Genomic DNA, 21,143 nt, shown 5'->3' with positions numbered 1-21,143 from the left:
TGCTCTGGGAGAAGAAAATCTTCTCTAAAAACCCTTCAAGAAGAGAAGGGCATTATTGTTTTAATCCTCTTACCCGCAGTCATTTTAAGACAGGGGTTTTGGGAGGCTGGGGTGCAGGCGTCTTGTCTTCCCTATCCAATCCCAAATCCTTCAAGGCCCAGAGAGATTCTAAAGGCACTAGCCTGGCATCGATTAGCGATCTCTCCAAAGTCTCTCCAATGGCATGATGAGGGGAAGCCCAAAAGCAAACAGAACCAAGTCTCGTGAGGTGAGACCTGCATCCATGCACATCACTAATGGCAGAAGAGAAGCTATTCGGAGAAATACGACATTTATTTGCACCTTTAATGCACCTTTTATTTGTACAAAATACCAAACACGTTTTAATATAGCGTATCTTGCAATTAGATTATATATCTTAAATAAAACCATGACAACAGTGTCACAGTCACTTGATCTTACGGGAAGAAGGAACAAATTGTAGCAGCATAGAAGTTTAGAACTTTATTTTCTATTATTTTAAATCAACTGAATATTGTTTACAATATTAGAAATTGAGCAAACCAATCTCGAACGATTAGAGATTGGTTATAAAAGTCTTAATTGAGAAAATACATAATTCCTCAAAATCGATAGAAATGTTAACAAGAGTAGCCTTAAAGACTCACTGCTTCCTTGTTTTTACACTTTTTTTCTCTCAAGGAGCTAAGCATCTACTCTTCTTAATGCATTAACTAACTAAACGTTTATTATTTCAAACACATTCAACAACAAAGATGTGTTGACCGACACATAGCCTACATACATTTCTTAAGTTGATTATGTCGAAAATAAGTTGCATGCATGGGTCATTGGCCAGAAGTATGGAATCTCCTACTGGGAAACAGATCCTCTTTGTTTGATTGACAGCTTCAAGGACCAGTAGAAAGCTTCCGTGACCTCACGGAGCACCTCTTTAAAACCCTCCCTCAGCCCCTCGCCTGGTAGATGGACGTTTGCGACGTTGAGTGCGAGACGCAGATGACTCTGACACGCGGATAGCGCGCGTGCGTTTCACACAAGGCTTCAGATTTATATGGACTTGCAAGAGTTGAGAAGAGCAACATTGGACATTATTACACACAAGGAGACACACTTCTAAGAATCAGATCTATACAGACTGCTTACGATATACAGGAGACACATTCACACATCAAAACTTCAGGACACAGGACAACTGTATTGTTTTGGCGAGAGGTAAGAACTTTTCAGATCCACGTTGGTCTTGTTTTGGAAACAAGAGTATTATTGATGAACAATGATGCTAAACAATTGCCTTATAGCCTAAGCCTATGCATTGCGTATTAAGCATTTTACAGCTCAATCGTTGTGTCTAAATCAGAAGTCCAATATCCTTTATCCAAATAACTAAATTATAGGAATTTAACATGTAACTATATTAACTCTGCCGTACACTTCCATATGCAAGCTGTTATATTTTTTTTCATATTTTGAAGAATGGGTTAGATCAAAAGAATATTCAGACAAAAACTGTAACATCTATTAAGATCTATTAATAGATAGACTAAGATCTATTACTGTGTGATAAAGTACTATCCTAGATCTTTTCTTTTGTATTTACGATTTGAAACTTGATGTGATAGCCTATACAGTGACCCACAGGCCATGCTGTAATTATACATAGTATACTTAAACATTTTGTATTAATGAACTTAATGTGCAAAATATCTTCCTATAGACAATATGTATTTTGATGACGTGCGTAAGTAGCCTCAGAATAATGCCATGCAGGAATTCTGAAAAGTTGTCTAAACTTCCTTCGATGACTCGTGTCGATTTTGGCTTTGCAAGGGGGAAAATGCTGTTGGTTTTTGTTTCGTTCAACATTTACATCCAATGCATTTAAAAGTAACCTGATTTAACCAAATGAAGGCTATTTATCTCTCTCAACTCTTAGGTGCATGGGCCTGCAGTTGAGTAAATATAATATATAAAGCACATATTAGCCTTGGTTTAATAGTAATCAATGAAAGAATTATACCAAAAAGTAGTTCAAGTAAACCATATGCCCCTCATCCCGCCCCCTTCACGTGAAATCCACTAATCAAACACTAAGTCTCGCGGCCTTTGACAGTTTGGAATAAAAAACTATATTATCTGAGTGACACTGCCAAGAGCCAAGAGCAGATTGTCGCTTTCCACACCTCGAGTCGCCTCAGGCCCAATGGGGCTTTTAGCAGCAATAACATTTTTCCTAATTTAGTCGGATCAAAGAATTGCACTGTACACTGTACATGCCAATTTACATAATGACGTTTTAATAATCGAAGCATTGCAGTGCATGCTGCCAGGGGCTCTGGAACATACTGCCCGGGGCAACGATAGGCGCATGAATAGACATATATTACAATAACAATAAGAGCATGACACTATTTAGAATAAGCATGAGGCTTTTGTAAAAAAAAAAAAAAAAAAAAAGTAGCTTTACAGCTTGACGGTTATCAATTACATTAAACAAATTAATATGTAAATATAGAAGTTTACATTTTTTAGGCTATTACTCACACCTATATTTCTCTCACATTTCTGTCGCGCGTACACACGCACACACACACGCACGCGCGAACCGCACTCCGTCCGTCCATGTCAGCTGTGATGATAAATGGAGGTCCTCGCAGTCGAAACCTATTTGCACTTTCTTCCATTAGACGGGAAGCCAAATGGGGATCAACATGCATATTTTACCCGCGGAGCAGCTATACATCTCAGGGTTAGGGTTGCCCCAGGGCGATGATGGGATAAGAGGCCGCGAGAGAGAGAGGGAGGGGAGAGCGGGGGGCTCCGTTTAACTCAAATACTTGGGGGAGCAAAGTAAATGTTTAGCCAAGCACCTTCTGTCCAGGCGAATTAAACTATTCCCAGTTGCCCTCTGATCACATTCATCAGGCGCTGCGCAGTGACTTAATAGGTTGGGAATGAGAATGGACCACTCCAGGCGTCACACACACACCCACGGCCACCAACACCCACGGCCACCAACACCCACGGCACACACGCAAGGATCTCACGCAAGGATCTCACGCACACAGACGGCTGTTAGCCCCGGGAAATGGACAACAGCTAAAGCTACTCCTTAAATAAACATTATAATGACGCCTTTAAATCAACAATAAATATCATTATTAAGTATTCCATAACAACAACAACAACAACAACAGTAATACTACTAGTAATAATAATAATAATAATAATAATAATAATAGTAGTAGTCATAATTACCAGAACAACGTATATAGCCTAGTGGATTAAGAAGCTATTGTCAGGGGTAATGACAATGAATTAACCAAAAATAATGAAAACGTAATTATATAAAAAGCATGTAGGCCTAGTGAGCAATTAGCCTATTGTTACTATTCAATTAAAAGCATACATTTGACTGTTATCACAGACTGCGGAGGCCTAAATAGTATCTCTTTATTGTCTTCGGACATCGTGATCTGATTTAGAGATGAGGTGATTCGGGACTGTGAATTATCGCAGTTTGTTTCCGCCTTGGGCATGATTTAAGAGGCATAATTCATTCTGTTATGTAATTATTTTAGGCCATATTATAAACGACTGAACTATCTATGTTTTATCAAGCTTAACTTTCTTATGAGAGTCAGTGAGATGATAATGCAGTCCCTGAATCAAATGTCATCCTGAAATTATTTAGAAAATGGCAATGAAGATGACCTGATGGTTTATACATCTGATAATGTGAATGCCCACATTTATGAGATGCAAATGAGAAATTACGCATGGGCCAAAATTTAAACGGTTTATGTTTCTCGTTCTCTCTGTTCTCTTGCCTAAATCTCATAGCCTACGATATCACATCGCCCGCCTGGGACACTAAATGAATTTCAGACGAAAAAAACATCATTGGCATACTAGGCCACTGCATTCCAGACCGATGTCAAAATGGCAATTTAGGAACTCTCTCTCCCTCTCCCTCTTTCCAAGTCCCCAGATAGGCCCATCCTATCCGCCATGCATGGGAAGATTTATATATTTGATATTTTCTTGCCGGCCTCTCTGTAATAGTCATAACTGCTGCTCGGGCCTCCAAGATATCCCTTCTTGTCAACGACCTGGATACTAATACATATCTAATCGTGTCCTGAAGCATTTCATCTGAAGGACCTACAAAAATGGAGTTTGGCTGCATTCTGATAACTACATATAATATGGCCTTGGCTTCTCGTTAAAAGGTGTATTCGGTGTTAACTAATAGACAAATGCTACACTTGCAATGGTGTATACATGCTACACTTGCAATGGTGTATAGGCTATATTTTTTTTATTATAATAAAATAAAATAAACATTATTATCATGCAGTCAAATATGGCCCACACAGGGTCATATCTTAAGGGAAACATTTAGAATATGTAGGCTATTAAGATAAAACACAGTTTAAAAATGTCACTGTTAATGTTATAACCAAATTGTAACAATTAATTATAGCGTCGCTGTCTTAACTGTGTGGAGAGTAGGCATTTCTCATAACTATGTAATATGATCTACCGTTTCAGGTTGCCATTTCTCCAGCCTTAGCAACGCTTTCAAGGGGGATTTGCGCTTTGCTCCGATCACAGGGAAATTAAGTGATTAAATTCATTCAGAAGACATTCGTTACGCTTCATTAGGCGAACGAGTGTTAATTCGGCTCCTCCAATTAAAAGCCCTTTTGTATAATTAATAGCTTGAACCGAGCTAAGGATGTTAATGAGTAACGTTTTTGTATGAGTCCAGATTTATTTTAATATCTAATTGCTCCTGACACAGATCTGCCTCTTCGCAAAAGAAAAGTGTCAATACGATTATCGTCTGAATAAAATAATAACATGTCGACCGACTCTAGGGAGATACATGACCGATGATCCTAAGTGGGCTGTTAAACCAAACCACAGGACTTTTGACAAATGCAAATGAAGTGACAGTTCATAAAGAAAACCCTGAAGTGATCAAATTACGAACAATAATAACCTCTGCCAAATTTAATTTCATATATAGACCTATGCTCAATTGCTGCTACCCCCCCCCCCCCCCCCCCCCCAATTATAACAGGCTGTAGGCGTACAGTGTACAGTGGCCGCCTATAAGAAAATTCAGTGCGCAAACGTAAAGGGTTAGGGTTACATGGGCATCTCCTTTTATAGAGAGCCAAATATAACGTCCATCACCTATCTCGTGACGTTAGAATATAAGGTTCTATCTCAATTTTGGTCAAAATTTAGTTTTTTTTACATAATCTGATCCATTAGGTGTTTATTAAAGCCTGTGTGGTGTTATTTTTAAAATGTTGACATTTTTTAGTTAAAACTTTGACGCTCAATATCTCTGAACTGCCCTAAACGGAGATAGAACCTTATCATTCTAAACTCACGTATCTGTGTGTGTGTGTGTGTGTGTGTGTGTGTGTGTGTGCTCCAACAGAGATTGTTCCGTCATGCAGCACTATGGAGTGAACGGCTACTCTCTTCACGCCATGAACTCCCTGAGCGCCATGTACAACCTCCACCAGCAGGCCGCTCAACAGGCGCAGCAGACGCCGGACTACCGGCCCTCTGTGCACGCGCTCACCCTCGCCGAGAGACTGGCTGGTATACTGGCACACACACCGAAAGACTGACACACGCACACGCACACGCACACACACACACACACACACACACACACACACATGCACACACACACACACACACGCACACGCACACACAGACACACACACACAGACACACACACACAGACACACACACACACACACACACACACACACACACACACACACACACACATGCACACACACACACACACACACACACACACACACACACACACACAGACACACACACACACACACACACACACACACATACACACACACACACACACAGGTGATCACTTTCTGTTATATTGTTCATTCCATTCCCCATGTCAATTTAATTAAACTCGCCGTGTCTCCTTCTCTTCCAACGGCTGCACATTTCAAGACATCATACTCGAGGCTCGTTATGGATCCCAGCATCGTAAACAGCGGAGGAGCCGCACCGCATTCACCGCCCAGCAGCTGGAGGCCCTGGAGAAGACCTTCCAGAAGACCCACTATCCCGACGTGGTGATGCGTGAACGCCTGGCCATGTGCACTAACCTCCCTGAGGCCCGCGTGCAGGTAAGCATTATTGGAGTGCACTTGATGGAACATGAAAGACAAATTCACTACCAAGTAATTAGAACAAATGCTAAATAGATAGGATTGATTGGATATAAATGAACATTTCTTTCGCTTAAACATTGGACATTGGAGAATGCCAAATCAATCGCCATCAATGTTCTTCTCAACACAACTAAACCAAACATATCCATTATATCCTGGTATTGAAATATCTCACACTGACTTTAGCATTGCTTTTGATTGGTCTCCCACCCAACCTGTCGTCTCTCTTCAAACAGGTGTGGTTCAAGAATCGCCGGGCCAAGTTCCGCAAGAAGCAGCGCAGCCTGCAGAAGGAGCAGCTCCAGAAGCAGAAAGAGGCTACGGCAGAGGGAGGAGGGGACAAGGAGGAAGTAGTACCTATAATTCCAGAGAGCCAGCTCCCTCCCTCCTCTTCATCTTCCTCTTCCTGTCTGGAGGCCGAGGGGGGTCCGGGCCACTCGTCGTTGCCGTTAGAGATGTGTGTGGAGCTGAACGTGACCTCGGCGGAGCAGTCAGGGTGTGAGTCGGCGACGGAGGACAACGCAACCGACAAGGAGGAGGAGGCGGCGAAACCACTGAGAGAGGAGCTTAAGTGTGAGAGGGTGATGACGCCCGGGAACGTCTCCCCACCTTGCAAACGGCTCAGCCCCAAACCTGGTAAGAAGAACATGATGCTCTTTTGACTAGCTTTGCTTACACCTCTGTTACACCTATGTGGTTCTCTGTTGTGGAACATAGGCTATAGATAAAAATCTGGGGTTAATCCCTCAGAAATCAAGAGATTCATCAGGACAGCCAATCAAGTGTGACTAAATACTTAAAAAACGATCACATTATCTCTTAACACTAATTCAATAATAGTATTGTTCACAAGGGTTGGGCAACATGGCTTCACTGATTCTTCATCAGTTCATGGTGGTCCCGTTTCACAGCGCCAAGAGCGACTTAATGTTCTCAAAGCTTGAAACTTAATGTTCTCAAAGCTTGAAATTTTTATTCCCTTTCCAGACTCCCCCCTGGTGTCCCCGTCAGTGACGCCCTCTTCCAGTGGTGTCAGCGGTGGGATTCCCCAAAGCCACTGCTACTCCTCCTCCCCTCTCAGCCTCTTCCGCTTGCAGGAGCAGTTTCGCCAACACATGGCCGCCACCAACAACATGGTGCACTACCCTTCCTTCGACATGGGCACCCCCTCCTCCCTGCCCTACATGGGAATGAACGTCAACATGGCCCCGGCTCCCCTGGGTTCCCTGCCCTGCCAGTCCTATTACCAGTCCCTATCCCACCACGCTCAGCAGGTGTGGAACAGCCCTCTGCTGCAGGCCTCCGGAGGTCTCCCCAGCCATAACAGCAAGACCACCAGCATCGAGAACCTCCGGCTGCGAGCGAAGCAGCACGCCGCCTCCTTGGGACTGGACACCATGCCGAACTGAGAGCCCCAGGATCTGAGTGCGGCCTATAGCCTAAAGATGAAAACCATACACCCCCACCACCATCCGATGTCTATTACTTTCGTAGTCCATAGACCTGCATCAAACAGGTTCAGGACGTTAGCATTCAGAGCTTGAAAAAACAACAACAGCATCTTCATCTCAACCTGGATTGAGTGCTCTCCTCTCCGGCTTCTAATAACTCTCTTGGGCTGCCGACACAGTAGGTCATAACACGAAAAAATGTATCCATAAAAAAAGAATAGGCATACATATTTTACCTAGTGGAGTTGTATGAAGTCCCTGTATTCATCCGACACAAAGGGCCTCTGACCACTGACATGCAGATGTAGACAAGTAAATACGTTTACCTGTCTAGTGATGCGCTCAGTGAGTGAGAAAGACTTTGCAATGTAACGTTTACAGATCTATAATGAAGTGAGGCACTTTTTAAGGCACTGAGGAATTTGGGTCTTTTGGGGGGTGACGGCGGGCCGGGGGGGTTGTCGTCATGGCTACAGCTCGGAGACCAATCGCATCATGGGACCATTAACAATTAATTAAATTAGGATCTGTATGTATGAGGCATGTACTACATAGGACATACATAAATAAACTCAAGCCATGTTCTCCTTAATTAGCTTAAATAAAAGTGGCTAATTTACCAGTTTTAATAGCCAATATTAAACCACTTTGTACATAGACTTGGCTTGGTAATGAGAAAATGATTTCAGTGACTAAATGTGGCAAAGCTTTTGATTACATTTTGCCCTGGGCAGGTGGGAGGGGATCATATGCAATTACAGTATGAACATGCATATCAGATTTTTTTTAAATTCAAAGCTTTGAAGAAAAATCAAGTCGTTTGATATCCTAAAAAAACAAGGGACGAGAATGCAAAATAGAGATTCACACTTGGATAAATGATCGCAAATATCATTTATCATAGATATCTTTTTATGTAACTTGGCACCATTAAAGAAATTGTCACTGGGGAGGTCTGATGGGTCTGGGAGGAAGCTGCATACAGCACTTCCTGTTATAACAGAAAGTTAATCTTAAGCACTTGGGGAAGGGTGATCTCTCCTTTCCTATCAACTCTCTGTCTGTGTCTCTCTGCTGGACCCTCTGGATCTCATGAAGTCTGTCCACTCTCCGATAATGTAAATTATTTTAATATGTAAATTAAGAAAAAAGATGTCTATCTATTAATGTTTACTAGTAAGTCAAATGTTAAGTTCTCATATGTTGTAAATGAATTAAGGACCGTCTGAGTTGGCGTTTCTTGTAGTAGTCATAGGATTGTCTGGGCTTACGCCTTCCCTTCCCTTTTCTCCTCCTGGGATCCCTGAAACTGTACCGTCTGGGTGTCTATGTATTTACACCATTTGAGTTCCATTGTTGCTGTGATCTTCAAGTTCTACTGTTTCTCCAACTTAACTCTGTCATACTGATTTTGTTCAGTGATTGATTTAAAATGGTGGAGATTGATACCGGAACTCATAGGCATATATTTTCCCTCTGTTAACAATGTAGGTTTGAACAGTGATATTGTAAAATAAATCCTAAATAAAAGCATTGCTTGGAGATCTTTATAACCAAGGCTTCCCTCTCTGTGTTATTGTGTCCCCTGCTGTGAATGAAAAATATTCCCAGCCAATCATTAAAGTAGCAAGCCTATCGTGTCTATTTGGACAGGGAAGTAAAGGGAATTTAAAGTCCAACTTTCAATAAACACTAGCTCTGAACAACTACTGTACTTCTACTTTCCACTACTGGGCCAACAACAACAACAACAACAACAATAAGCTTCCACTTATAATTAATTAATTAATTTTGCCATTTAGCAGACGCTTTTATCCAAAGCGACTTACAATTACGAATTACAGGGACAGTCCCCCTGGAGTAACTGAGGGCTAAGTGCCTTACTCAAGGGCACACTAGTAGTGGTGTGGCTTCAGGCGGGATTTGAACTCACAACCTTCCGATCGGAAGTCCAACACACTATCCACTAGACCACCACTACCCCACTTACAATCATCCATACCGCTCTCTCTCTTTCTCTTTCCCTCTCTGCCTGTTTGTCACTCTCCTGCATGAAGTCAACACATGCAATACACCCATGTATTATTTCATCAGAGATTAACCAGATTTATTCCCACAATGACACATCATTTGTCTATGATTATATGGTATTGGAGGGGGGGCTATTGGAGGGGCACTTCTTCTCACCTATTGGTTTGTGGCCTCTCTCTCCCCCTCAACCTGTTGTTGGCTCATCTCTGGCACACTCCTGCCATGATTATGATAGCACCAAACAAAGTCTTAACACACGCAACACTCCTTCATGCCCCATAATCACTGCAATGATGTTAACTAGAAAGCACTCACATCTATACTGAAAGCACTCACATTTGCCAGAGCGATGTGCAGGCAGCTGTGTAGAACCGTACTTACTGTTACTGTATCTGCACTCTACTCCAGTTAAAGAGCCTTCACATCCCTTGCTGCTGTTGCAACAGCTAACTTGCTGACCCTGTAATGAAGACAGCCAAGTTATATCGGCTTGGCTTCAAATCTATTAGTTTTTCCACAGAACTTCCGTCAGAACTAAAGGCAGCAAGTGTGTGATGAGATCACAACCTAACACTGCAGCTAACTTGCTACTAGCCAAGAGAAAGCTTATAGTCACATTAGTTCATATTCACATGTGCTCACTTTTTCATATCCTTCAGATATTGTGTAAAGTGAAATGTTTTGGGACACGTCTCCAGTCCTCCACCAAAGCTTCCACTTACGATCATCCATTAGCAGTTGACGCTTCCACTTCTACGTTGAGAGGTTCCATTTACGAAAACTAAATTCTACACCTGCGTCACCCTCCCAACATTCCCCCTTCCAACATTCACCCTTCCATTCCCTTATCAGTTGTTAGTTGAATATTACATATCACATTAGAGGAATTAGGCATGTATAATTCCTCATAATTGGCCATGAACATACTGACTCAGGATAAATATTATTAGTGTCAATGTCATTTAACAAAGGAATAATAAGTGGAGAGGGTTGCAATGCGGAGAATGGTAAAGAGAAGAAGAAAAAAGAAATTTGTTAGGGAGGGATGTGAGAAAAAAGAGGAGGGTCAAAGGTTATTGATAACAAGGAGCGAAGACAGAAAATATATGGGAGAAGGGCAGAGTGACAGTGAGGATGGGAGTGCGGTAGAGAGGTACAGACACATACACAGAGAGGGGAAAATAAAAAAGTGCGTAGGGACATAAGCCATCCCAGATGAATAAGCAGCCCATTATCCTGAAGAATGGCGGCCTGGGGCGGTGATTATGCTGCTATTATATCTTAAACAGCGTGGTTTGTCAAAATGCAAAGGACCTACCCCGCTCAGACACACACGCACACACACACACACACGCGCACACACACACACACACACACACACACACACACACACACACACACACACACACACACACACACACAGGGTCTCCCCCCCTGGTAGTGTTCTATTCTATCTGAGTTTTTTTGCCATCCCTACCATCACATTTACTGTGCCCTTGCTAAACTAATATGTATCTGAGAGCCTGGTTGTGACATTGTTACACTGTTAATTGAATTGGCCTCCTAGATAATATTTTCCCTCCTGTGTAAATAAAAAAATGCAGCTGGTAGAATACCGCCTGTTATAATAGTAAATTATTGTTATGAATGAACACTTCATGAAAAGCCGGATACATGGGGATAACATCACAGATTAACAGAGTGTTCATGTGAACGTGGATCCTAACCTCAACCTCGCTGTGTTTCATTACATATATTACATATAACCTACGTCGAGGGCATCCCAGCTGGAATACTGTTACGACTCTAGATATGCAACGCTGAATGTCCTTGTTATCGAGGGGTAGCCATCTATAAAGGTACATGGCAGCATTTTCCCCCCCTGAGATTTTGAACTAGCAAACACAACACAATATTCTTGTTCCAATAGCTTTCCTTACCCATCCCCCCAAACACACACACACACACACACACACACACACACAGATACATGGACACCCTGCACGCACACACACACGCACGTGCGACACACACGCACCAAGTGCCTGAGGGCCTAACAAGGATTGCTAAATTGTAGTGCCATGGGATCAAGTGTGTTCAGCCCTTGAAGCAGGATCAGGTGCTTCCTCTCTACAACACTCTGCATGTATGTCTTTACTGTCCTGGTATATTGGTACATTGTCAAATGTCATTGATATGATAATTACCTACTTTGACCAGACTTTATGAAATGCATCAAGACATTTCAATTCAACACACACGCGCACACACACACACACACACACACATGCACACACACACACACACGCGCACACACACACAGACACAGACACAGACACGCACACACACACACACACACACACACAGACGCACACACACACAGACACACGCACACACACACACGCACACAGACACACACACACACACACGAGCGCACACACACGCACACACACACACGCACGCACACACACACACACACACACACACACACGCACACACACACACACACACGCAAGCCTTGCACAAAAATCACAGTTTACCATTCAATTAGTGTTTTTTCTCTCTCTCCTTCTACGGTTCTCTTGAAGGTTTTAACCAAGCTGAGAATGAAAAGTGCCACCGTAAGAAACCTGGGCCCATTAAGGAGGTGACAGCCTCTGCCAGGATATGATCCTAATCCTATTTCTTTCTTTTTTTAAAGTTATTTTTTCTGAGTGGGGCAGTCCCACTCGTACTTTTCCTTTTTTTGACAGATACAGTAGAGATTTAGACAGGAAGGATGGGTGAGAGAGAGAGAGGAGGGATGACATGCAGGACAGAATCGACCGGCCGGAATCGAACCGGGGACCCTGCGGTTACATGGTCAACGCTTAACTCGCTACGCCACCTAAGCGCCCCCTAATCCTATTTGGCATCACAATTTCTCCACATATTCTCCAAGCTGCCAACCCAGGGAAATCCCTCTAATAGTGCATTGCTCAGATACACATCAAAGTGTTCCCACTAGGAGCTTAGTGACACACTCACACACACACACACACACACACACACACACACACACACACACACACACACGCACACACAATTAACGCTTAGAAATTAACCATTCTAAAAATTCAACAAACTTGACCAAGTCCATGAACCAAGTAAACCAAAATACTTGACTGTTGTCAGTCTTTCCCCACAAAACCCTTCCACCTAACGTTGTTGGATGGATAGTAAATGAAAGAAATAAGGGGAAAAGTGACATGACATACAGGACAAAGAGAGGGGGGGGAGTGATAGCCAGAAGGGGATAACAGGTGGTTGAACTCTATAGCCCAGGCCCACCCTCCTTTAGTTCCACTTTATCTTCCATTCTATTCCTTCCCTTTTTAAACACTCAGCCTGCTACTCGTCACAGAGTAATCCTCTTAAAGTTGAAGAAAAAAAAACGATTTTCTTGCATGGCCCAACCACAGCCAATGGAAGCACTGGGACAGCCCTGAGTGGCAGTCAATAATACTAGTTAATACAGGGTATATACAGGAATCTTGAGGTTAATTTCAATACCTTTCTAAGACTTTTTAAAGACCTTGTCAATATTTTTCCAGACCTCATCGCCACTTGGAGCTGTAACCGTTTACATCAGTGACACCTTTAACTTAACAGTTTTAGTTTGCAATAGACTAGACCACTATCATACAACACAATGTTCGGTTCATCTTAGTTTTTTAATAAAACTAATAAATTCACGAACTTTTACTAAAACTCTTTGGACAGTCTAATTCAGAAAAATACCTACAAAATTCAAGACCTCATAAAATCGTGATAAGACTTTTTAATACTTATTAAGGGTCTTGATTTTCCCAAAATGGATTTATAAACTTTTAATACTTTTCAAGACACCGCGGATACCCTGTAATAATACTATACATCAGCAGATGCACCTGATATGCACCAAATATTAAATTAAATTACAAGATTCAAGATTAGTGTCCATTAAAACATCACACACTGTGCTTTGGACCCCTCCTCTTCACCATCTACATGCTCCCCCTTGGCCAGATCATCCGCCATCACAGCCTCAACTTCCACTGCTACGCTGATGATACCCAAATCTATCTCAGCACTACTCCATCCTCTCAGCTCCCCACTCAGTCCCTTGTCGACTGCCTGCACAAAATAAAAAAACCTGGATGTCATTACATTTTCTCAAACTTAACAGTAAGAAAACAGAGCTCATGGATGTTGTGGCACCCAAGGCACTGCTCCAGAAGGACTTCATCCTAGAGGTTGACGGCTGCTCCATCTCCCCATCTCCCCAAGTCCGCAACCTGGGTGTCATCCTCTCGACTGCACCCTTTCCTTCCAATCCCACATCAAATCTGTAACTAAATCCACCTTGTTCCACCTAAGGAACATTGCCAGACTTCCGACTGTCAGTTGCTCAAGTCTGTCGGAGTCTGTTGTCTCCTCCCGCCTGGATTACTGCAATGGTGTCCTGCTCGGGGTACTCAACAAAACCCTGGACAGGCTCCAGTATGTCCAAAACTCCGCTGCCTGGCAGCACATCACCCCCACCGTCATCCACCTCCACTGGCTTCCGGTCAAGTCCCGCATCTCCTACAAAATCCTCCTCCTCCTCACTTACAAGTCCCTCCATGCCCGTGTCCCCCAGTACTTATCCGACTTCCTCTGCCCACATCCCCCCCTCCCCGGAACCTGTAGTCTTCAGACTCAGGCCTGCTTGCCACCCCCCCGCACCAACCTGCCAACCTTCGGGGACAGAGCTTTTAATGTGGCAGCCCCCACTGTCTGGAACTCTCTCCCTGCAGCGATCTGCAACATTCCCACCCTGGACATGCCAAACAACCCTCAACATTCCAAACAACCCCAAATCCTAAGCCTTTGGCCCCTAGTTCTGTTGATGTTTTGTCTGTCTGTCTGTTTGTCTGACTGTTTTTGTTACGTTCTGTTCCTCTGTAAAGCGACCTTGGGTGGTCCCCTGAAACGCATCACAGCAAAGTGCGAACCACTATTCCTCAAAAATGATGATGGTCAGGTTACAGTTAGCTAAAAAGTACCTTAAAAGGCTGCAGGCTGTATTGTGGACACAGATAAGATGAAAAGGATCTGCCCAATATTTACAGCATACCACCTCATCTGTGAAACATGACGTGATGAGCCAAAACATTATGACCACCTGCGTAATATGCTGTTAGGATAGCCTTCGTTGCCCTTGCGCATCGATGAGCCTTGGGTGCCCAACACCCTGTTGCCGGTTTGTGGTTTGTTCTTCTTTGGACCACTGTTGGCAGGTACTCACCACTGCTGACCGGGAACACCCCAGAAGCCTTGCAGTTTCAGAGATGCTCTGATCCAGTCTGGCCATGACAACTTGGCCCTTGTCAAAGTCAACTCTGCCCATTTCTCCTGCCTTCAACACATAAACTTCAAGAACTGGCTGTTCACTTGCTGCCTAATATATCCCACCCCTTGACAACTGCCATTGTAACAAGATAATCAATGTTATTCACTTCACCGGTCAGTGGTCCTGATGTTTTGGCTCATTGGTGTATATGTTACGGTACATGTGGGAATACGGTACATGTGGGAAAACTAGGGTTAGGGTTAGGTGCTAGGGTGCTACGGTTAGGGGTAGGGTTAGGGTTAGGGGTAGGGTTAGGGTTAGGGTTAGGATTAGGGTTAGGGTTAGACATGCCAGCATGTACCAAGTCGACGTAGCACCTAACCCTAGTTTTCTCACATGTACCGTATTCCCACATGTACCGTAACATATATAGCTGCTAGAATTTGCTAACTTGTCGTAATTGAACAACTGCTGGCAGGAGAACAATGTATTCTGAAGTGTACAGAAACATCTTGTCTGCTCAAGTACAAAAAAACGCCTCCAAATGGATAGCGCTACATCATACAGTAAAACAAAGACCCAAAACATAGTGCCGTAGCAACCAGTTTTTCAGGGCCAAAAAGTGGAAAGGTCTTTCAAGTCAATCTTCAGATTTGAAGTATTTCATTATCTGATGATCTTTTTTTTTGGGCCAAAAAGACCTCAAAACAAGCAACAACAACACAAGATACCCGGTGTCTGGTGGGGTCAGGCAGTTTATGCTTGTACCATCTTTGTACCATATTATACTAAACATGAATTTGGACATTTGATAAATCTGTCACATTACTTTTGTGTACCCTGAAAATGGGGGACTAATGCAGAGGGAAAATGTCCACTGTCTTAAGTTTACCATCACCCATAAGGGAAATGGCTGTGAGTTCTGTGGAATGTCTTGAGCTGTCAAAACTGTGATGTCATCATTTCAGATTCAATAAGATGAATGATGGTTGGTGGTCTCTTTATTAACAGCTCGTAATTTAAATACTGTGGTTGAATAAAAGCAAAAGACAGGGATTAGTTCTGGGTTGTTCCTGGTTCCTGTAGTGAGGTGGTGATCATGTTGTGAGTATCATTGTATTGTGATGACCATTGGTCATCTCTCTCTCTCTCTCTCTCTCTCTCTCTCTCTCTCTCTCTCTCTCTCTCTCTCTCTCTCTCTGTCTCTCTCTCTCTCTCTCTCTGTCTCTCTCTCTCTCTACTAGGATGTATAAGTATACATTATTATTAAAGCCTCATCATTTTATTTGACCTTTCTTGCACTAAATAAGCACAGATCCCACAATTCTTTGCACATAGTGATAATTACGTTGGATTCAGATTATTATTAGATATAATTTGCTATCATGAAAATATAGCCAAAAGTCATAAGAAGTGGTGTAATTTCTGAATGGTGAAACCAATATGTACACAAAGACCATCAAATAAAAAACAAATCTCTACTTTAACCTTATGGCTTTTTTTGTTTTTTAAATCCAAACTTTGTAGAACCAAAAAAAGAAAAGAATGCTTCACTATCCCATTACTTATACAGGGCACTGTATCTCAATTATTAGCAATGAAACTATTTGTTTTGTTAATTAAGTCACTTGATACCAAATATAGCATTTTTAAAGTACATCATGCGCACATTTCAGTTATCTGTAAATGTAAAAAATTGCACAGCGAGTTGATAACTAGCAACGTTTTTATTTTATTTTAAATAGGCTAAGTCGTGCTAGAATGCAGGGACAAGACCATGCTGTGTCATAGTTGAGCCCTGTGGCAGAGGGGTTTCCTGCTGGGCCCACTGTTCACGGTGCGTCTGGGACAAAGACCCCCACTGGTGAGATCCTCTCATCACAGCAGACTGGGCTGGCCCCGTCTGATCCTCGCCTGTGGGCTTGAAACCCAGCACCAGCTCCTATATAAACACATAGGAAGAAGACCTTGGATGGGAGGAGGTAATATCTACTATACACTTGGGGATATAATTAACCTTTATTTAACCAGATAGGTCAGTTGAGAACCAATTCTCATTTACAATGACGATCTGGCCAATTGGCGGAACAGAGGCAAGTCTGTACACAAAACCCCACCACAGACCACACATTTAGGTTTGACTCTATTTCTTCATCCCTCTTTGACTGTATTTGTCACTACTGACACACATTCTCTTTTAAACATACAAGCATTCTCCATCTCTCTCTCTTTCCGTTCAAATTCTAAATCTACTAAGACTATTAACATCTAACTAACATCATAAGCAACCACATTTCTATATGTATTGCTATAATGAACACTCACTGAACACTTTATTAGGAACACTTGTACACCTTCTCATTCATTCAGGTGGTGTAATGGTGTGGGGGATGTTTGCTTGGTACACTGTAGGCCCGTTAATACCAATATCAAATATATATTATTATTGATATTAGAGTATTGTTGCTGACCATGTGCATCTCTTCATGGCCACAATGTACCCATCTTCGAATGTCTACTTCCAGCATGATAATGCACCATGTCACAAAGCAAAAGTTGTCTCAAACTGGGACACTTGGTGACGTAACGCACTAAGCGTCGACCATGTAACCACAGGGATCCCGGTTCCTCTCTCTCTCTCTCTCTCTCTCTCTCTCTCTCTCTCTCTCTCTCTCTCTCTCTCTCTCTCTCTCTCTCTCTCTCTCTCTCTCTCTCTCTCTCTCTCTCTCTCTCTCTCTCTCTCTCTCTCTCTCTCTCTCTCTCTCTCTCTCTCTCTCTCTCTCTCTCTCTCTCTCTCTCTCTCTCTCTCTCTCTCTCTCTCTCTCTCTCTCTCTCTCTCAGGCTAATTCAATAATGAACCGCCTAGTATACAGAGAGGCAGAGAGAGAGTGCAACTCATCCCTAATAGTCTCTTGTCCCATGAGTGTTAAAAAATGTAAATTTATGTAAAAACCCATAGGAAACACATATTTACAATACGTTTAGGTAATCACAAGATGTGGACATGGCGTTCTAGCCCCGCCAGCGGAAGCAGTCAATACAGAAATAGTTTTTATGTGTCATTAATTCCCTTTGCATTCCCCGATACATCCTCTGTTACCGCAGTAATACAGTAATCACTCACAATCGCACAAGAAAATGATCTGCACTCATCTGTGGAATAAAAAGGCGAAGGGGGAAAACGAGGTGAGACAGCCCATTTTAGCATCTCTCTTGCGTCCTTAATGTTCATCTGAGAGTCGAGAGGAAACAGCTCCCCTCTCCCCTTAGTGCAAGATTGGACCAGACTTGCGAGCCGCTTAATGGCAGCTGGAAGTCGATGACACTAAACAGCACCCACTCGTTAGCGCACCTTTTTCATGCTACATTGCATGGCCGGTAACAACAAAGGGTCATCGGCAATGCGATGGGAGAAGAGCTACCATTTGTGCTCGTGTTAAGATATGAGGGGAAAAAACATTGTATATTTTGAGGGATATTGTATCGACGCAATGCATTGCTCTCGGAAGATTCTAGTACTATTGTGGGGTGTGTCAGTGGAGGCCAGGAGACCGAGTCCTACAGAGGACTGGTGGACTAGTTTTGTTGAGTAGTGGTGTGAGAAAAACCACCTGCTTCTCAATATTAGCAAGACAAAGGTAGATGGTGGTGGACTTGAGGAGGACAAGAGTCTCGTTGTCTCCTAAATGGAAAAAATGGTAAATGGACTGCACTTATATAGCGCCTTTTTTGCTGCTCCAAAGCACTTTACAACGGCCTCTCATTCACCCATTCACACACACACATTCACACACCAATGGCGGCAAGCTACCATGCAAGGCACCGGCCTGCTCACTGGGAGCAATTTGGGGTTCAGTGTCTTGCCCAAGGACACTTCGACATGTGGCCAGCCAGGGCTCGAACCGCCGATCTGCCAACCTTGCAATCATTAGACGGCGGCTCTACCTCCTGCGCCACAGCCGCCCTTGGAGGTGGTATGCCGGGGGGGCACATGGAAGGTGACACCAAGAGGCTGAACAGGCTTATTAGGAAAGCTGGTGCTGTCCTCAGTGTCACCCTGCATGACACTGTGGAGGAGGAGGTGGCCAATAGGAGGATGAGGACCAAACTCTTGGCCATTCGGGATAATCCCTCCCATCCCCTACATGACACTGTGGCAGAGCAGAGAAGCTCCTTTAGCAATAGATCACTACAACCATGTTGCACTAAGGAGCGCAATAGGAGATATTGCCTGCCTGCCACAATAAGGCTGTATAACTCCTCCTTCGGCTGGCTGGATTGAGTGATCAGTCAGGCTGGGTGATGTTAAATCAAACTGGACTGTTCTTACTGTATATTTTATTCTATTATTCTATTGTTACTTTTTCTTTTGTTGTTGTTGTTTGTGACGTGAGCTGCTGTACCGCCTTAAATTCCCCTCTCGGATCAATAGAGTACCTATCTATCTATCTATAATAACAGGCCTCAACATTCTCTGAAAGGTGACATGAATGATAATTGGTCATTATGCTAATTGCAAGGCCAAGATGAAAGTGCTCCAAAGGACAATAATAATAATAAACATTATTTGTATAGCACCTTTCATACATAAAATGTAGCTCAAAGTGCCTTACATTGGAAGCATTAAAACAATAACAAATAAATACAACAGCATAGATGAAAATAAATGAAAACAAATTAGTACACTTGACACTTGGTTTAAGTCAGTAGCAAGTCTAAGACCATATACTATTTTGACTAAGGCTGTTTCTGTGCTGCGATTGGATCTAAAACTTGATTGGAATTTTCTAGGATAGTGTTTTCATTGAGGAAGGTATTAAACTGATTAAAATACACTTTTTCAAGTACTTTGCTCATGAAGGGCCTGTAATTACTAAGGATAGTATTATCTAGATTTGACTTTTTAAGTAGAGATTTCACTACAGCAGCCTATAACGTAAGTCTAAGTATAAAAGTTAACAAGACAAATAAAATAGCAAACCAAGTTTGAGGCCATATGAACAAAACTTGCATTTGTATACTGATGTTTGTATTGTATATCAGAAGTCTCAAAGCTGGGTTCTACTTTCTGACAGTCATATTTATACTTATGATTATGATTATGTAGAACACTGTGTAGGTACAGCCTACATACCACACATACCAGTCCTCTGCTGACTATCAAATACATGGAGGGCAGATAGAGAGCTAACTTGTACATTTGTCAATGGCTGACATCTGCAGGCCAAATGTAGCAAAGCATACACATGGCAGCTGTTTGTATACAAAACACAATTATACCAGGGGGGTATTCCTAGAAGGGCGATTAGAGCCAATCCTGGCTAGTTTTTCCTAATTCACGATAATTTCAGCTCGAGTTCCGTTCCATGAATGTGGCTCAAATAATTCGCTGCTTGTGTTGCTATGCAACCAATCCTTCAGAACAAACATGGTAGCGAGCAGGTTTACAGTTTGGTTTAAGTAAGATGTGTGTCAAAAATGTCTCACAGGCGGAAACTAAATCCCGAACGACAGTTCCATCAAGTGGCTTTTTGGAAATATTAGTTTTCACCTTTTACGAGATAGATAGATAATTTGATATTTTGATAGATAGTTTGATAGTGTGCTAGATAGATAGATATAATTTGATAGGTTGATAGATAGATAGATAGGTTGATAGATAGATAGATAGATAGATAGATAGATAAAAAGGTGTAAAAAAAAAATGGTATGTCTATCAACTTCGACAGCATCACAATGATGTGTTTGGCGCAGGGGTTAAGGCAGCCAGCTAGAAGTCTGAATGTTGCCGGTTCGATACCTGACTTAATTTAATGTTTATTTTTTTTACATTTAACCGAAGCCTTCATGCAAATCGATTTACAATATATACATCTGTCTAAGTAAGTGAATCACCTATCCATCAGTAATCATAAGAAAAAATAATCTATGCCAAATCCAGGGTCCAGTCAGAAGAACATCATTTACTAGTCAGAAAGGCTTCAAACACCGTTGTAATCGTAACCATCATTTTTATATATACACCATAATTTTATACATACATTTTTA

General features: G+C 42.4%; 1 protein-coding gene across 1 annotated transcript; it reads left to right on the top strand.

The window, feature by feature from the left end:
* Positions 1–5,492: 5,492 nt before the first annotated feature.
* On the top strand, positions 5,493–7,669 carry dmbx1a (diencephalon/mesencephalon homeobox 1a; the record flags this gene model as incomplete). The annotated part of the gene is made up of 4 exons (XM_080543731.1): positions 5,493–5,646; positions 6,037–6,215; positions 6,497–6,896; positions 7,248–7,669. 4 exons carry the CDS (start codon positions 5,493–5,495, stop codon positions 7,667–7,669), a joined length of 1,155 nt encoding a protein of 384 aa, XP_080399857.1.
* Between the last annotated feature and the right edge of the window lie 13,474 nt (positions 7,670–21,143).

Source organism: Nansenia antarctica, assembly GCF_963989245.1.
Source record: "Nansenia antarctica genome assembly, chromosome: 12".
NCBI classification, from domain to species: domain Eukaryota; kingdom Metazoa; phylum Chordata; class Actinopteri; order Argentiniformes; family Microstomatidae; genus Nansenia; species Nansenia antarctica.
The sequence above is the reverse complement of the archived record's forward strand: the minus strand, read 5'-3'. Positions and strand labels throughout refer to the sequence as shown.